We start from the raw sequence: 18971 nt of genomic DNA, 5'->3' as shown, positions 1-18971 counted from the left end.
ATCCATTCTGTGACATCCTCCAGCCCTTCTTTGCAGTGATTCGCGCACTCTTTCAATACACCTTGTAATGGTACTTGAATTACGTAACCATTGCGGCACTTCACTCAACCTCTCGATACCACCAATATTCTACTGTATTTCTGTAAAATAGTTAACACATTTCTGTGACAACATCCAGATTTGATTTCATTAATGTAGATGTACTTCGATACATCGATATGTATATATTGCAATGATATTATTCTTATGTGTATTCTTTCTTTTATCACTATGATCATTGACGGACTTGTAACTCTGATTTTTGGGCGCGTAAGCGGTTATTACAGAGTCAAGCTTTGGTCGTCATGTTAAAAAGACGCAAATTGTAGTCAGTTTACGAAAGGTGAACTTTAACAGTGAGGAAGATATTTTCAAGTATGTTTTATATTGTGAAGTGATGTTTTGGAACGAGTTACGTGGTATTGCAACAAAAGTAATAAAAAAGAAGTGTAAATTAAATTCGGAGTGCTGATTACTTTTTTACATCACCATTGTCCTAACCTGCAAAAGTTTAATCTTCAAGAATGTTTTATGGAACACATCTATAAAACTTTTGAATATCGCAGAATAACACCTAGGCCCTTTGCAACCGAGCTTGGAATCATCAGTACCTAGATTTTCGACGATTGAACCATGAGTTCACAACGAGACCAGCGTGGGAAACACGAAAAGACGAGTGCCTAGTTTATCCAATATTTCAAGAAATGACTTTATTAACTGTGCTCTAATGACACCTGCCACATAATATAACTTTGTTGTTGCTCGAAAATGCAATATTTAGCAGCGTGAGCAACACTACAATCATAATTAATTTTTGACCTTTGTTGTGGTAGGGTTGTTAGATTGTGTCACACGCGTTTGTCACATATCCCTGTAGCGTCTGCTGACTGTCGATGAGTCAGGCATACACCAAAGCCTTGAAATGTCCCCTTAGCCAGAAATCCAACTGATTCAGTTCCGGTGAATGGGGAGATTATGCTTCCAAACCTCCTCGACCATTACACCGCCCATGAAACGTTCCGGTGATATACTGTCGCACTATCCGTAGAAAATAGCGTGGAGTCACGTCATGTGTCAACCACAGGCAAGAGTGGCGTTCTCCAATAGCGTTGCTAATTCATCAATCACAAATCCTTGAAAGACACCGCCTGTTAATCTTTTTGCTAAAGCATACGGCCGTCACAAGTAGAGCGGCACGTATCTCAACAAATATTGCTTTCGGGACATATGTCAGAATTTTTCTTCTAAGTTTTAGCAATACTCCGCCCTGTCGGAATATGTCATTTTTTTAAAAACATTTTGCGTATATGTACATAACGCTTGTTTACTGCGGTGTAGTGCAGTCGCAAGTTATCAGCTAAATGGATGCAGGGTGCCGTCCTCCTTTCTGCAAATACGTTTTTATTCGCTGGCTTGTCTTCTAAATCTTTAATTTAGTAGAAACTGCAATGTTATGTGTGCCTCACTGCTTTTTTAAACTAATTTGTGCCAGATTTTATTCTGAGAAGCTCAGTAATGTATGTAAATACCTTAAATGTAAATGTGATTCAAAAAGTACTTGAAGTGAAGTGAAGCGCAGCTGGACAGCAAGAAACTCTTTAGCGCGCAATCCCCGCAACGATAGTAGTTGTGAATCTTTGAGTATGGACTCTAAAAAAAAGGACAATTGATTTATTAAAAAAAGAGTACTGTTAATCTGTATCTTGTGGAAAGAGGGCGTGTTGCTAGGCCGTCGCTCAGAACGTATCGTTATATTTAATGAAAATTGATATTTTAGTGATAAAACCGAGTACAGTATGTGTAAGAGTTGCCAAACATGTATGTATACAAATTTTCTGGAAGTGAAGAAAAGAAGTATCTTGTTTTTGGAAAAGGAGGTGAACTTCATTGTCGTCGCCGTCTATCAGTCGACATAATTGTAAGTGTACAAAGATCACTAAAATACAGGAAAAGAAATGCGTTCTCTATAGTTTTCATTCAATAAGTAACAACCTCTCATAATTTATTAATTACAGTAATTGGATTATGTTCTTGTACAATAGTATGGTGCTGAACTCCACTGACCAATTTTGATGCAGCAGGACGAGTAGTTTCTGACGAAAAGCAGATTGCTGTTATTTACTTACAATAGTGGTCCCTTAGGTATGAAAAGCTACGAAAACTTGGGCTCAAAGCTGTCCGCAATACGGCCAAGTAACTGAGAGAGTCGTATTTTAAACCTTAAAGAACAATAACTTCCTCCAAATTATAATACGTCACCAACTGGTGCAGAAGCTGATCACTCAAGGAGGCAGCAACCAAAATTCAGGTACCAGTTACGACTTAAAGTAAAAATCTCAATCAAAAATCAATCTCTCTCTCTCTGTCCTAACATATAAATATTCATATTATTAAGATAAAAGTCATTTTATGAACCTTGTTCGATGGCATATAGACCCATATTTATAAGGGCTCTCCCTGCAGGAGTGACTAATTGTTTCCTTAGACATGGCAAGGGACCCGGGCCATGAATTGCTCGAAATTGTCGTCTACTCGTTGATTCCCTAAAAATTCAGTACAGTGAACGCTACCGAGAGAACAACATGGCTAGTAGGTGAACAAAGGAACAAATGTGCATTTTATGAGAGGGGCTTGTAAAGTATCATACGTAGCATTCCTGTGCCAACAATGTGCTGCCCAGTCCATCGATGCGTGCATAATATTGATCGCGAATCCCTCTGCTCATCTTCGGAAAAGGGAAATCACCAACATATATATATATATATATATATATATATATATATATATGTGTGTGTGTGTGTGTGTGTGTGTATGTATGTGTGTGTGTGTGTGTGTGTATGTGTGTGTGTGTGTGTAATGCAGACTGTATGTATGTATGTATTCCTGGCATCTCATCTAAAATCCCTGGATCGATTCCACCAAATCTAGCAAACAAAGAGCAGTATCAGGACAGTGGGGTTTGTAACCTCCTAGCTCCAGGAGTGGAGATACAGGTAAAAAAGGGTCTTTTTTCAGCCCCTGCAGTATAAGAGTTTCCTGCAAAACAAGCATGTTGTGGGAGTAGTATCGGCTGCTTTACTGATCTGTTTTGCAGGGTCTAAAAATGTGGGTGGCCACAGCCGGGAGAGGGTTGCGATGGACAGAGGAGAGGATGGACAGAAAGAAGAAATTGGAGGGAATGTACAGAAAGAGGGGGGGGGGGGGGGTGTTACGAGGGAATGAACAGAGAGAGGGAGAAATGAGGGGAGGGGGGGAAGAGAGAGGGGAGAGTGAGAGAAATAAAGAAGGGGAGGTGGGAGTAAAGAGGCAGAGAGATAGGAGGAGGGGAGGAGGCGTGTTTTGCAGGTAGTATCTGCATGCCTTGTTGCGGCAACAAGTGTGTGGATGGGCAGGGCTGAGCAGATAGAGAGGGGGGTGAGAGGAGATCGATAGTGGCAGAAAGCGGAGGATGAGGTGCAAAGAAATGGGAGGAGGTGATGGAGAGTGAGGCTGAAGGCAACTGACAGAGGGGACAGACAGAGAGATGGGGGGGGGGATGTGCAGGTAGAGGGAGAAGCTAGATACAGAGAGGGGGGGTGTTGGACAGAGAGGGGGGAGGACGCAGTTGTAAGTCTTAGAGAAGCAGTTTGCAGGTTGGAAACGGATGAGAGGAGGGAGAGATGGACTAGGAGAGGGGAAGGAGGATTTGGACAAGGAGAGTGGGGAGGAAGGTATGTTTGGAGAGAGGGGGCGAAAGAGATGGGCAGAGAGGAAGACAGGGAGAGGCAAGAGGAGGAGGTGAAAAGACAGAGAAAGTAGCGAAATGGACAGATAGTGGTGAAAGATTGAGAGAGACAGAGGGAGGTGGACACATAGAGGGGCGACGAGAAGATCTGCGCAATACGTGTCGAGCGAAGGCGCGGGGAAAACACTAACCGCCCCTCCGCCCCGTGCAGCTGCTGGTGAGAGACGCACCTGCGTGCGGACCTCGCCGTAGCTGAGGGTGAGCGTGGCGCGGCCCGGCGCGGCGGGCGGCGCGTCTGCGATCCGCACCACGGTGCTGGGGTCGAGGCGCAGCTCGGCGTGCCGGTCGGCGCACGCCACGAAGTCCTCGGTGCGCATGTCCTCGACGCGCCGCAGCTCGCCCGTCGCCAGCTGGATCAGCGAGCCGCGCGTGAAGTTGCAGCGCGCCGACGGCGGCGACGCCGCGGGCCGGGGGGCGGCGGGGGCGGCGCCGGCCGGCGAGCGCGGCGGCGCGGGGGCGGCGGCGGCCGCCGAGGGGGCGGGCGCCAGCTGCGGCTTGTGCGCCGGCGGCGGGGGCGGCAGCGGGGGCGCCGGCGCGGGGGCCGGGGGCGAGGCGGCCGACGCGGAGGCGGAGGCGCTCGTCACCGTCGACGACGGCGGGCTGGGCCGCGTCAGGATGCGGTGCTTCAGCGAGCCCTCCTTGCCGCTAGGAACCTGCCAAACGCCGGCGCTCGCTTACGTGCTGCTCACAGTTATACTCTCTTGTACGGCAAGCGGATTGGAGTTGTAAGGGTCGAAGGCCGTGAAACGGGAGTGGTGAGTGAGGAGGAAGTGAGACAGTGTTCATACAAGTGAGAGGCAAGTACAAACCGCGTGGACAACTCGTACAGTAAGTAATTACAACAGAAAAAGAAAATATACCAGAGATGCACAATTCGACGAAAAACGTAATTAAAAGACATACTGCGATGTGCGTACTCTAAGACCTTCGGTACACACACCATCAGATTGTTTTGACTCATCACTCTAACGAAGTAGGCGTGTGTCAGCAATATGTCTCGTGGTCTTACCGTGGCGTGTTTATCTTCTGTCGTTAGGTGAGACAATAGAAATGCCACTTGCACACTTAGAATAGCAGATTGACGGTGACCAACTTTAAACAGAACTTGATTAATTTTCACACACGTTTATTAAAATAATAAAGGGCACAGAAATTACTTGATTCTCGATACTGTTTACAATTGACAATCATAAGTTCCTTTGGTCTTGGTGCGTTAATATTATTCTCACATATCTCTGATACTTGACAAAGTGTCTATACATTTCTCTTCATGGCTATGTACAGGAATATGATAATCTTATTAGACGCAGAATGAAACTTGACTATAGACTAATGCAGACTGACTGAATCGGAGGTCTGTAAACTCGTTATAATACCTCGCACGCTCAGGCATCACAGTGCGAGTGTGATCCGCGAGGAGAAAACGTTCTTCGGTAGCAGCAATCTCATTGGCTGCGTTACATATTAACACGCGGATCGGCGGAAGCAGAATTTGGCCCGTCTCTAAGACAGCGCCATCTCGTAGTGCGGAGACGGACGAGCGCTGCGCCTGCGCTGTTGTGCTTAGCGGGGCGCGCTCTATTGGGAAAGTTGTCTACGCGCTGACTACGCGGAAAAATGTACACAACACATACACAACGACCAATCACAAAAATAAGCAAATAGGCAAATTCTTAACTGCTGCTTTGCCGATGACATGCTGTCAATCGATAAAACGCATAAAAACAAGGCGACCTCTAGAAATCGATTTTCACAAGTAATTTAGTTTCAGGTGAGCAATCGAAACAAAATAAATACAAAGCTCATCTTATAGTTTTCAGACAAAAGAAACGAAAGCGACCATGGATATCGCATCATATTTGACAAAAATAAATCAATACCCTCAGAAGAGAGCACTAATTGTCGAAACATGTTTGCTGATAGAATGAGATTTTCACTCTGCAGCGGAGTGTGCGCTGATATTAAACTTCCTGGCAGATTAAAACTGTATGCCGGACCGAGACTCGAACTCGAGACCTTTGCCTTTCGCGGGCAAGTGCTCTACCAACGGAGCTACCCAAGCACGACAAACGCCCCCTCATCACAGCTCCGAGTCTCGGTCCGGCAGACAGTTTTATCTGCCAGGAAGTTTCATGTTTGCTGATGTTGGGTTTGTTGGGCGCCCAACTGCGCGGTCATCAGCGCCCGTACAAATTTTTTCACACAATCCAGTCTAGCCACTGTCATGAATAATGATGGTGAAATGATGAGGACAACACAAACACCCAGGCCCCGCCCAGAGAAAATCCCCAACCTGCCCGGGAATCGAACCCGGGACACCGTGATCCAGGGACAGCAACGACAGCCACTAGACCATGAGCTCCCGGCCAACATGTTTGGGTAAAACGAAGAAGAAATTGATTGCGTTTTGTAGAAGGCGGAGTTTAAAAACCCAAAAATCTGCTCCCATGTTTTACAAAAATGGTTCAAATGGCTCTGAGCACTATGGGACTTAACTTCTGAGGTCATCAGTCCTCTAGAACTTAGAACCTAACTAAACTAAGGACATCACACACACCCATGCCCGAGGCAAGATTTGAACCTGCGACCGTAGCGGTCGCGCGGTTCCAGACTGAAGCGCCTAGAACCGCTCGGCCACTCTGGCCGGCCACCCATGTTTTAAATCTGCAGATTGAGAGAGTTAAGAAATGAGGAGGTACGCCATAGAATCTGCAAAGAAAGGAACATATGGGAAATGGTCACAAGAAGAAGGGAGAGGACGGTAGGACATGTGTTAAGACATCAGGGAATAACTTCTGTGGTACTAGAGAAGCTGTAGAGTGTGTAAACTGAAGGGGAAGACAAGAGTTTGGTGTGGCCGTGCGGATCTAGGCGCTTCAGTCTGGAACCGCGTGGCTGCTACGGTCGCAGGTTCGAATCCTGCCTCGGGCATGGATGTGTGTGATGTCCTTAGGTTAGTTAGGTTTAAGTAGTTCTAAGTTCTAGGGGACTAATGACCACAGATGTTAAGTCCCGTAGCGCTCAGAGCCATTTGAACCAATACATGGACTATCCGGAGAGAAAGGCCTGACACGTCGTAAAATGTAAACGACAGTGAAAATCCGATGAAGTTTTGCACAGACGTGTTGGGCAGTGTCTCCAGTATGTCTGCTGCACTTTGCGCATAGTGAGCACGTAAAGATGCCTAGAACAAGTGTCTCCCGCAAAGTATGGGCGCCTGCTGCGAGGTTCAACCTAATTTCATGCAGCCTCACATGACGTACCAGTCACGCGTGTCCTTCTTCAGGAACATTCTCGGCCGCACACTGCAGCGCCAATTGGGACGTCCTTGAATTGTTTTCGATGGGAAGTGCTTGATCACCCTCTGATGTTCATCTCTGCTCACATGAACCGCTGACTACGAAGGCAACATTTTGGCATAAACAGCGCATAGAAGTGGCAGAGAACACAGGCGCTTGGCTTCTGTGAGGAGGGTATTGCAAAGTAGGTACAACGCTATAGCAAATATCAGAGTCGGAGGGGCGACTATATAGAGAAGAAACTGCAAGGTGAAATAAGTGTTGCATATAAAACATGTTTGATTTTCACTGTGGTTTTCATTTCGCGATCGGTCGGACCATACTTTCCGAACAGCCGTCTTATATCCAACAAATAAGGCACGACGTACGATGTAAGTGCTAGCTACTCTGTGATGAAGTTGGCAGAGGAGAGGAAGCATCAAACCAGACAGAAGACTGATGATTTTGAAGAAAACAAGTGCATATAACCACACTTATGTAACTGCAGATTACTGTATAGTTTTTACAAAAATTTTCTTGGTGTTTTTTTAATTTTTGAACGACTTCAGTAATATTTTAGTAATAAGAATAGAGCAATTAATTTACCAAAAAAAAGCAACAGAATATGGAGTATAAAACTCTTTGGACGACTATATAAGACTAAGTTAGCGTATTGTTAGTTACTAACGTTATTACTTTGTTGTTAGGCTACTGTCTATTATGGTTACTGGTACGATTACTAGTACTGCTGCTTGTCAAATACACGTGCTCGTGTGAGCCATTTTTGTCATGCGAAATGAATTTTGTGGAAATATATTGCACATAAGTATTTCATGTTGTTTTCAGGGGCGGTGGCAAGGAGGGGGGGGAGGGGGGCTATGAGGGCTATAGCCCGCACCACCAATAGAGTGTCGTATTACACTGGATAAAATGACTTCAGAAATCAGCGATAATATTACTTCAACAGATTTTTATATTTACATAGCAATACAGGTTGCAATGTATTTGAAACACATTTTTGCAAAAGAATAAGAGCGGCAAATAGCTTACTATCTAAACCATTTAACTTAAAAAGAGCGTCTTATTATTTATTAATATACACTGGATGTATATTAATGCACGAGTGCCACTTACAACAATCAAGAAAGCTAAATATGGCTACCAACACTTAAACTGCTGACCCCAGACAAAAACTTCGAAATCGCCGGACATCTGGGTCAACTCGTAATATTTTCCCGGGCACACACATTCTGTAGACACGTTTTTACCCTGAACTTCAAAACAGTTACCAAAAACTACTTTAAGCAACACCAAATGTTACGAATTTTTCGGTGGAGGACCCCAACTCTCTTTTGTAAAGCGATAGGCGATATTCCATTTCCCCAACACCCCCCCCCCCCCCGACAGACTCGTAGAACGGCCCCTGGGTGTTACCGTGTCTCAGTACCGTGTCTCAGTAATTGGAAAACTTAATCTTTGAAGACAGCACGTCTGCCAAACCAAGCGCTTACTTGCTTACTTGCAAAAAATGAATACCATCCCAAGCTAAAGAGCTAAAGCAAACGATAAAGACCGTTTAAAAAAAGGAATGTTTTTCTCGGAACAATAATTCGGAACGAAAAGTCAGAGATGTAGTAAGCATTCTTGAGAGTTGACTCACAGCGACTGTAAGGGAGTAACATCTGTGACGTGGCTCTAAACATTTCTGAATAATTACGAAACAAGCCCATTCAAGTTATCTAGTGTGAAATGTAAGAACTTTCCCAGACTATACTTTAAATAGAATTGTGACTTTAACTAACAAGTTAGCGAAAAAACACTTGCACAGCTTCACTGACATACATTAACTTGTGCAGCGAACAGGAAGGCAAACGACATAGTTTCCCCTTCTTCTAGTCAAGTTGTGCCACAAATATCTCTTCTCCCCAATCCTATTCAACACGTCCTCATTAGTTCTTCTTGTCTAAACAATTTATCGTCCATGTTTCACTTCCATACATGGCTACACTTCATACAAATACTCTCAGAAAATAATTCCTGGCGCTTTAGTCTATACTCTATGTTAACAAACTTCTCTTCTTCAGAAACGCTTTCCTTGCCATTGCCAGTCTACATTTTGTATCCTCTCTACTTCGACCATCATCAGTTATTTTGCTCCACAAATAGCAAAACTCCTTTACTACTTCAAGTGTCTCATTTCCTAATCTAATTCCCTCAGGATCACCCAACTTAATTCGACTACATTCCATTATCCTCGTTTTGCTTTTGTTGATGTTCATCTTATACCCTCCTTTCAAGACACTGTCCATTCCGTTCAACTGCTCTTCCAAGTCCTTTGCTGTCTCTGACAGAATTACAATGTCATCAGCGAACCTCAAAGTTTTTATTTCTTCTCCCTGGATTTTAATACCTACTCCAAATTTTTCTTTTGTTTCCTTTACTGCTTGCTCAATATACAGATTGAATAGCATCGGGGAGAGGCTACAACCCTGTCTCACTCCGCTACGGTCGCAGGTTCGAATCCTGCCTCGGGCATGGGTGTGTGTGATGTCCTTAGGTTAGTTAGGTTTAAGTAGTTCTAAGTTCTAGGGGACTTATGACCTAACATGTTGAGTCCCATAGTGCTCAGAGCCATTTGAACCTGTCTCACTCCCATCCCAACCACTGCTTCCCTTTCATGTCCCTCGTCTCTTATAACCGAGCGAGGTGGCGCAGTGGTTAGCACACTGGACTCGCATTCGGGAGGACGACGGTTCAATCCCGTCTCCGGCCATCCTGATTTAGGTTTTCCGTGATTTCCCTAAATCGTTTCAGGCAAATGCCGGGATGGTTCCTTTGAAAGGGCACGGCCGATTTCCTTCCCCATCCTTCCCTAACCCGAGCTTGCGCTCCGTCTCTGATGACCTCGTTGTCGACGGGACGTTAAACACCACTAACCTAACCTAACCGTCTCTTATAACTGTCATCTGGTTTCTGTACAAATTGTAAATAGCCTTTCGCTCCCTGTATTTTATCCCTGCCACCTTCAGAATTTGAAAAAGAGTATTCCAGTCAACATTGTCAAAAGCTTTCTCTAAGTCTACAAATGCCAAAAACGTAGGTTTGCCTTTCCTTAATCTTTCTTCTAAGATAAGTCGTAAGGTCAGTATTGCCTCACGTGTTCCATCATTTCTATGGAATCGAAACTGATCTTCCCCGAGATCGGCTTCTACCAGTTTTTCCTTTCGTCTGTAAAGAATTCGCGTTAGTATTTTGCAGTTGTGACTTATTAAACCGATAGTTCGGTAATTTTCACATCTGTTAATACCTGCTTTCTTTGGGATTGGAATTATTATATTCTTCTTGAAGTCTGAGGGTATTTCGCTTGTCTCGTACATCTTGATCACTAGATGGTAGAGTTTTGTTAGGCCTGGCTCTCCCAAGGCTGTCAGTAGTTCTAATGCAGGGCTTCACAACATATACGTGCTCGCGGAGCAAGCTGTGAGCAGCAGGCGCGAGCACGGGGCAGCGCGAGCACGCTACCCCCACTACCGGACCAGACCGGAGAGTGGGGAGAGTCACGTGGGGCACACAACAGCTGCCGCCAGTCAATGTAAATCCGCGGGCACCTGCAGGGATATCACTCTCGAATTATTACTGCGACAAATGGAACAAATAAAGGAGAATGTACACGTGCCACATAATTTTATTAGCTTAGTGTATGCCTCGGAGTAATTGTTCTTGAGCATTGTAGGCGCAGCGTGCAGTTTAAATTTCGATGAGACAATGCGTTTCTCAGGCGCGTCTTGTTACATTTCATTGCAGAGAACAGTTGTTCACAAACATACGTGGAACCGAACATTGATATTATTGTAGCCGCCAGTTTGTGCAAACGAGGAAATCTATCCTGAGGGAAGTGTCTGTAGAATCCAAAATGTTTTTCTTGTTCTGAAATTTGTCTCTGTATTCTCTGTCACACTGCAGGTCAATAATTTCTAGTTGCAGTTCAGGACGCATCTCTTCAATATTCGATGAATATGGAGAGGAGAACAGTACAAAATCACTGTCTAGTGTTGTCAGATCTTGAAACCGTTGATCAAATTCTTCCTTAAGGGCAACTAAACTATGTGAATAACGTTCACAGTCTTTGTGAACATCATGATAATTTAGGAAAATGAGCTAGATTTCCTGTTTCCAGCTGACTCACCCAAAGTGTCAATTCCATTTTAAAAGCTCGTATTCGATCTATGAAATGAGTAATTAGCAGATCATTACCTTGTAGTGAAATGTTCTAAGCATTCAGATGGCTAGTTAAATCTGCTAAGGACGCGAGATCACATTTCCATGAAGGCTCTTTCAATTCAGGAACACACATGTTATTTATTTCCATGAACATATTTATCTCATCTAATAGGCAAAAAAATCGATTTAATAATTCGCCACGACTAAGCCAGCGGACCTCGCTGTAATAAGGCAGGCTACCATACTGGCTTTCTACATCCTCAAGAAAGCTTTTAAATTGCCTGTGTTGTAGCCCATGCGTCCTTATATAATTGGTTGTACGAACAACAACAATCATCACATTTTTTAGAGTGATACTCTTTGCACATAAGTTTTCCTGGTGGATCACACAGTGAGCGCCCCTTATTTCATTCGGCACGGTCAGTTTTTGCATTTTCTCCTTCAACAGCGCAACTAAACCTGATTTTTTCCCTGTCATCGCTGGTGCACCGTCTGTAGACACTGAAACTAAAGAATTCCACGACAATCCTATATTTTCAACACTTTCTTCAACACTACTTAAAATATCACCTCCGGTTGTAGTGTTCTTCATGGTTACTACATCGAGGAGCTCCTCCCTCACCTGAAGATCTCTATTAACACCTCTAATAAATATGGCAAGCTGCGCTGTTCCAGTGATATCAACACTTTCGTCCAGAGCTAGAGAATACGCCATAAAATCTTTACAGATATTTGCAAGCTGGCTCTGGACGTCGTCTGCCATGTCCTGTATGCGACGCATAATGGTCATATCAGATAATGGAATCCGAAACTGTTCAACTTGAGAAGGACACAAATGTTCCGCTGCAACTACCAAACATCTTTTATTAAATAGCCATCAGTGAAGGGGCGCAGGGATTTTGCTAAAAACAAAGCAATTTTGTAGCTCACTCTGAGAGCTGCCTCAGTTGATTTTTCTTCGTCATCCAGATCTTTTTCGGATAGCTTCCTTTTAAGTTTAATAACTTTCTGTGCACGATCTGGTCCATCACATTTTCCACTTCCGTAGTCTTTCGCGTGGTACGACATATAATGTCACTGAAAATTAAATTTCCTAAAAGAATTCCGCGTTTTGTGACATACTAAACATTTTGCAACACCATCTTTTTCTGTAAACAGATACAATTCCTCCCAATGGGGGTTGAACTGCGAAAGCATGGTTGGGGTTAGACAACGGCGACTTGGCATGATTCTTAACCAGCGAAGTGACTGGTTAGAACTGATCATCGTATTTTAAACGTTACACAGTCGGCGCGAATTCAATAGACACGTTGCGGCCCTATTCAAACGTGCGCGCGCATTTCCCCTCCCTCCCTACTCCGGGACCTTGCACCTGCTCGCGAGCACGTGCCTGAGCAGACGCGAGTACTCGCGCTCAAAACCAGCTAGTTGTTAAGCCCTGTTCTAATGGAATGTTGTCTACTACCGGGGCCTTGTTTCGACTCAGGTCTTTCAGTGCTCTGTCAAACTCTTCACGTAGTATCGTATGTCCCATTTCATCTTCATGTACATCCTCTTCCATTTCCATAATATTGTCCTCAAGTACATCGCCCTATTTTGCACTTCGTGTCGATCTAATTCTTGAGACGTTTGTATTCTTTCATCAGTTAAATTCAATATTTCTTCTGTTACGCAAGGATTTCTACTAGTCCTCGTCTTTTTACCTACTTGATCCTCTGCTGCTTTCACTACTTCATCCCTCAAAGCTACCCATTCTTGTTCTACTGTATTTCTTTCCCCCATTCGTGTCAATTGTTCACTGTTAAGTTGGCAGATAATCTGACAACGCCTACCAGCTGCTGCGCGGACAGTACCTTGAAGGGGGGCCTCCTCTGTTGGTGGTGGGGCGGCTGCAGCAGTAGCGACTGGCCGGGCTTGACCGGCGGGCTGTAGGACGCAAGGTAGGTGGGCGGCACGTGGTAGGCGTCCGGCTGCGGCGGCGGGGGCGGCTGGTACTGCGCCAGCACCACCGGCTGCTCGCGGTCCCTCTCCCTGTCCCTGTCCCTGTCCCTCTCCCTCTCGCGCTCCCTGGCGTCCCTCTCGCGCTCGCGGTCGCGCTGCGCCAGCTGCGGGGCGGCGCTGGGCGGCGGCTGCGCGTGCCGGCTCAGCAGGTAGTGCGCCGCGGGGCCCGCCGAGTAGAGCGCGCCGTACGGGTAGTGGTGGTAGGCGGCGGGCGCGGGGGCGGCGAAGGCGCGCGCGTACTCCTCCTCGGACACGACGACGCCGGAGGCCGCGCTGGCGGACACCTTCACGGAGCGCGGCGGCGGCGGGGGCGGCGGAGCGCCGGAGGCGGCCGACGTGGGCGGCGGGTGCGGCTGCGCGCCGGAGGTGGGCGGCGGGGGCGGCGCCAGCACGCGGTGGCAGCCCGCATTGTAGCGCGCCAGCAGCGGCGCCGGCCGCGGCAGCGGGCGTACGAACTCGCCGCCCAGCCCGTGCGCGCCGCCGTCCACCACCAGGTGGCTCGCAGAGATCATCGGGCGCTACCTGCCGAAACAGATGACGTCACTGCCACCACTCTCATTCCGGCTTTAACAAGTCGTCTACTGAGCGTTACCTGGCCATGCTTTGCTGTGGCTCAGTCTGTTTAAACAGAAAAGAAGAAAAAGAGAAAGCACAAGTCTCTAATATGTATGTGAATTTGATATACGTCCTAATCTCCTTCTCTCCCCTGTTTCTGTCCACCTACCCCTCCCCCTTTCTTTGTGCACCTGCTTTTCGTTCCCCCTTTCTCTGTCCATGTTCTCCTCCCCCCTCTCCATCTCCTCCTGCCGCCCCTCTCTCCCCCCTTTCTCTGACCATGTTCTCCTCCCCCCTCTCCATCTCTTCCTGCCGCCCCTCTCTCTCCCCTTGTTCTCCTCCCCCCTCTCCATCTCCTCCTGCCTCCCCTCTCTGCCCCCTTTCTCTGACCATGTTCTCCTCCCCCCTCTCCATCTCCTCCTGCCCCTCTGTCCGTCCATCTCCTCTTTCCCGTTTTCTATGCCCACTTCCTCCCATTCCTCTGTCCATTTCGTCTTCCTTCCTCTCGCTGTCCTCGAGCGTAGTTACAGCTTATAGCGTTCCCATCGAAATAATAATACTAAAAGACTTTAAAAAACGGTATTTATAAAGAAGAGACATTTAAAACTTGAATAATATAGATTTTTTATCATGTACACGTATTATAATAATTTCTCTGTGTAAGTTCCGAGTGCAAAGAAATATAACAAAATGATCTAGAGAGACGACAAGATACGCTCTTTCGTTAATTTTTTAGTTGTCTTCACTTCTTCTCTTGTCTTGGTTGTCTATAGACGGACATCTTGCGCGTGCTGGCAAATGTAAGCATATTTGTATGAATTAAGCAGATAATATATTGATTTAATATTATTGTGCACTAATTTCATGTCCGCCTTCCTTGAATTAACCTGCATTCGAGTAATTTACAGTTCAACAATCGCAGCAGCCGATGCAGCCAACGACGCCATTACGTGACGATATTAACTTAAAAAATTTAGCGTAAGCGAAATACTCACCCGCTATCAACATAATGTACATTTTTCTCCACAGCCACCCGACGTTGCAGAAAATACGTAACTTTAAGATTCTTATTTTCAGTACCACAGCCGAGAGCCAGAGCCAGGACTCCGACTACGAGGCAATGGTTAACGGAGGTAAGAAAAAATACTCTCGCGCGTGTGTGGGCCGCAATTGTAATTAGTAACTAAAGATTTTTTGCTTTAAAGTGAACTGACTAGCCGAGGATATCAATATGAAAAGTTTATTACATTTTTCAACTTACATGCTCAAATCTTATGATTCAGCGAGTCTAACATTCATTAACGTAACAAATAATTTAAGATTATTATTGTTAAAAAGGAGAACTTCACAAAAGCATTTAATCGTAAATCAAAATTGAATGAAATATCATTTTTATTAACGCCCACCACGTAAGTCGGCAACAATCAAAAATAAAAATAATAATAATAATAATAATATATTAAATTACGACGGCCGACAGACGCGAGAAGCTCTCCTAAAACTTCTCACTATTCACTTCCTTTCCCTTCACGAGTTGACACGCGCAACGTTCAGGCTTCACTCGCTAGAGCTGCACATGAAACCGAAATACCATCTGTAGGGCGAACTTCAAACTATATTGTCGTGAAATTTCAACATGCCGATTGCAATACGAGGGGAGAAAAAATTATCCTCTCTCGTAAATATTACTGGCTGTGCGTATAAAGTTTTAAAGCATAATGACTTTTCGTTGACTTGTGGCCACTCGACTCGGAACATAAGCTCGTATTGTTCACTGATAGGGAAGGAAAGCAGCAAAGGCACTGTCGCGGCATTCGGACTGTTTGGTTAGCATGAAAAATCTAAATCTCAATGTGTGGACAGGTATCTAAATCTGTTTCCTCGAAATAGCGACACATGGCAACTGGTGGAGGCTGTTAGGAGGCCTTTTCACACGTGCGACCATTTGCAGAGAGTGAAGCGATTCGCTCCGCACCGAACCGAACGCGCCCTGTCCCACGAGAGACGCGCAGCTTCTGTCTCTGGGTCGTTGCAGGGTTCCCGCTACTCGTTTTACGCAGAGCCGCATGGCAGCCCCCGTATCTTACTTCAGCCGGAGGCCGGGAGTCGCTTGTCGCCACCGTATATTCGTCTTTGCTTCGTCCTTCGCGTTTAGTTTCGGTGGACATTTTCAAGTGAGCAGCTCTGTTGTTTCTCCCCACTGTTTATCATTAGCGTATAGTACAGTAAAGGCTTTCCGTGCGCGTCTGGCGGTTGAGAAAATAGTGAACACATTCGACCTAGACAAGTCTAGAGCTTAAATATCTTCAACATTTCGCGGCTCTGTCAGCAACTGCATAATTTTAATAATCAACAGCCTTCTTCAGAATTACAGTAACTACCGTCTGCCCATAGTGGACATCGTCAAGCTGAAACTACAAACCCATAAATTATCGTCAGACTGTAAAACTTATCTGGAACTGCCTCGGCCGCACTTCGCGACCGCGATGCGGCAGCCACGAGTGCTGTAGTTCCAGTACGGTCTCGAGTGCTGCAAGTGACAGGATGGTGCTGACTTGGAGCGTTTCCTCACTCCGCAACGATTCCTAAATCGAGCTCAATTCGAGAGAGAGCATTTGTTCCTATTCAATCCCTTACACTGGATTTCTTCACGAACGACTATTTCGATTTCTATGCGGGAAAAAAAGGAAGCTTCAACCTCTACAAAAATTCTATAAAAAAAAGGAAAAGTTGTGTTCAGGAGTCCTGGAAGGTAAACATAAAACAGACTACACTTTCCAGGAACACTCTAGGTGACTAAAATCATCACTGACAGCTGAAAACTATGAAACTCAGAAACACATCATAGTCAACAGTTTCAAGGATTCGTGGTACGATTTATGCATTCGCTTCCAAAACGAAGCAAGCTGTTTCTGAGACGCTCTCTTCCGCCGAAGCCACGTACAACGTGTCACCACTGAAGTTGCTCTGATCTTTAGACAACATTAAATCTCTGCGCTCGAGACACATACAATTTCTTCAGAACAAGTGGCCGTAATTCGTTCTTGTTGAGGAACATTCTCGGCCAAGCAGCCTCAATCTACCACAAAGCCACTATGTAGCTGTATGAGGCACACACGGATCATCAAGAAAATGGAATTCCACTATTACATACGAAACCCCTAATATCCCGCAAAATTATGTTTTTTTTTTTTTGGTGAGCAAATAAATATAATTTTGCAGAAAGCGTCAGGAAGTATTTCCTATTGAATACTGTTATAATGTTTTGCCAATCAGCAACGGGGAGTTCATAAAATGTTAAGGGGAGTTCCCTTCCAAGTTTTGTACGTAATATGGACATTTTTAAAATATTGCACGAAAAATATATTGTACAACTTTGTAGAGTTCAGGATATACCTGTATATTCAGTCATACAGACATATTTTTCATTCGCACAAAGTAAGAGTTTAATAATAGATATCAACACAAATATTACAAGTTTTCAACTGAAGTTCACGCAATAGGTTCGTAACAAGAGCTTCGATACCTTAATCTGGATTGACAATAAGTGAAGGTTGCTTGGTTGTTTTGGGGAAGGAGACCAGACAGCGAGGTCATCGGTCTTATCGGATTAGGGAAGGACGGGGAAGGAAGTCGGCCGTGCCCTTTGAAACGAACCATCCCGGCATTTACCTGGAGCGATTTAGGGAAATCACGGAAAACCTACATCAGGATGGCCGGACGCGGGATTGAACCGTCGTCCTCCCGAATGCGAGTCCAGTGTCTAACCACTGCGCCACCTCGCTCGGTCAATAAGTGGAGGAACTGGCTTGAAATTCACTTGCGTGGAAGATAATTAGTGAAACGAAATATGCTGCTGTAAGACTATCGATTACTTGTTCTGCAGAAAAACATGCAATTTGTGATAGTTCACTTCCTTTTAGTTCTTCTGACTGACTAGCGTTTTAAATATGTCAGTGGTGCAACACAGCAACCTAAAGCGCTGACTGTGCACCGTAATGAGATATGTAAGTGTAGCTACTTGCCTTGAAAGTTGTTTTTCCTTGCCTATGATTTTTTCGCCGTTACGTAGTTACCAGCGTTAAATCTCGACAATGTATGTATTACGGAAAGTAAGGCGCCAACACGACAGTCGGGAACGACTGGGAAGAAAAGGCTGTGAATCGCACGCGACAGCAGCGGCCCGTATGTGAAGAGGACAGAAGAGCAGAGACCGACTGGTGCGGCCCAGTTCGACAGCAGCTTCAAGATTGCCCACTTGGATAGCAGCGTCAACGTTAGGCACTTCGATAGCAGTTCAGGAAAGACTTTTCTCAGTTAGAGATCAGCAGTCACTGCAAAGACTGATTATTTCGTATCGCCTTTTCCTTGCGACACATCTGTGTAATTGCCAAAGTCAAGTATTGTAATTATCTTATTGTGACTGGGACTGGATGTACGTGTAAAGTTTAAAAGCGCGCCAGAGTACGAGGCTTGCTAATTAGTTATGAAATGATTGCATGGTTGGTAAACAAATCTGGAACAAGTGTAAGAAACCCGAATGGGTTCAACGTGAGTGAGGATAGGGGAGAAATCAAATAATTACATGCGGGCTTCGAGTGGGGAAGAACAAACGGATGCGGGAGGCGAGGGAGACTGCGTGGGATTCGAAGAAGAAAATGAACAATCCAGGCATTGGCGTTAACCGATTGTATCTCTAGAGAACCGAGTATGCAGGATTCCTACACACTACAAGATTGACGACGACGCTGGACGAAAGAGTATGATGAACAGTAACATCATGTTACAACACTGGTTCGCTGTTTTGCATTTCACACCACTCTCATACTGTCCTTTATGAACAACAGGTCTACAACAGCTTACCGTTTACTTTGCTATTGCCGGCCTGGATGGCCGAGCGGTTCTAGGCGCTACGGTCTGAAACCACGCGACCACTACGGTCGCAGGTTCGAATCCTGCCTCGGGCATCGATGCGTGTGATGTCCTTAGGTTAGTTAGGTTTAAGTAGTTCTAAGTTCTAGGGGACTGATGACCTCAGAAGTTAAGTCCCATAGCGCTCAGAGCCATCTGAACCATTTGAACTTTGCTATTAC

General features: G+C 45.3%; 1 protein-coding gene and 1 long non-coding RNA gene across 2 annotated transcripts in view; both read right to left on the bottom strand.

Annotated features, from left to right (window-relative positions):
- Positions 1-13732, bottom strand: part of LOC126176618 (ataxin-1-like) — a 30735-nt gene extending 17003 nt beyond the window's left edge. Inside the window, exons 1-5 of the mRNA XM_049923777.1 lie at positions 13718-13732; positions 13408-13676; positions 13155-13359; positions 4408-4476; positions 3994-4230 (exon numbers count right to left, since the gene is read on the bottom strand). Coding sequence (XP_049779734.1) covers positions 3994-4230; positions 4408-4476; positions 13155-13359; positions 13408-13676; positions 13718-13732 — 795 coding nt within the window. The remainder of the gene's footprint in view (positions 1-3993; positions 4231-4407; positions 4477-13154; positions 13360-13407; positions 13677-13717) is intronic.
- Positions 13733-13780: 48 nt separating this feature from the next.
- LOC126177127 (uncharacterized) overlaps positions 13781-18971 on the bottom strand; it is a 561360-nt gene continuing 556169 nt past the window's right edge. The window contains exon 4 of the long non-coding RNA XR_007535753.1: positions 13781-13845. This is a non-coding gene — a long non-coding RNA (uncharacterized LOC126177127). The remainder of the gene's footprint in view (positions 13846-18971) is intronic.

This window comes from Schistocerca cancellata, chromosome 3 (assembly GCF_023864275.1).
Source record: "Schistocerca cancellata isolate TAMUIC-IGC-003103 chromosome 3, iqSchCanc2.1, whole genome shotgun sequence".
Lineage (NCBI taxonomy): Eukaryota > Metazoa > Arthropoda > Insecta > Orthoptera > Acrididae > Schistocerca > Schistocerca cancellata.
The sequence above is the reverse complement of the archived record's forward strand: the minus strand, read 5'-3'. Positions and strand labels throughout refer to the sequence as shown.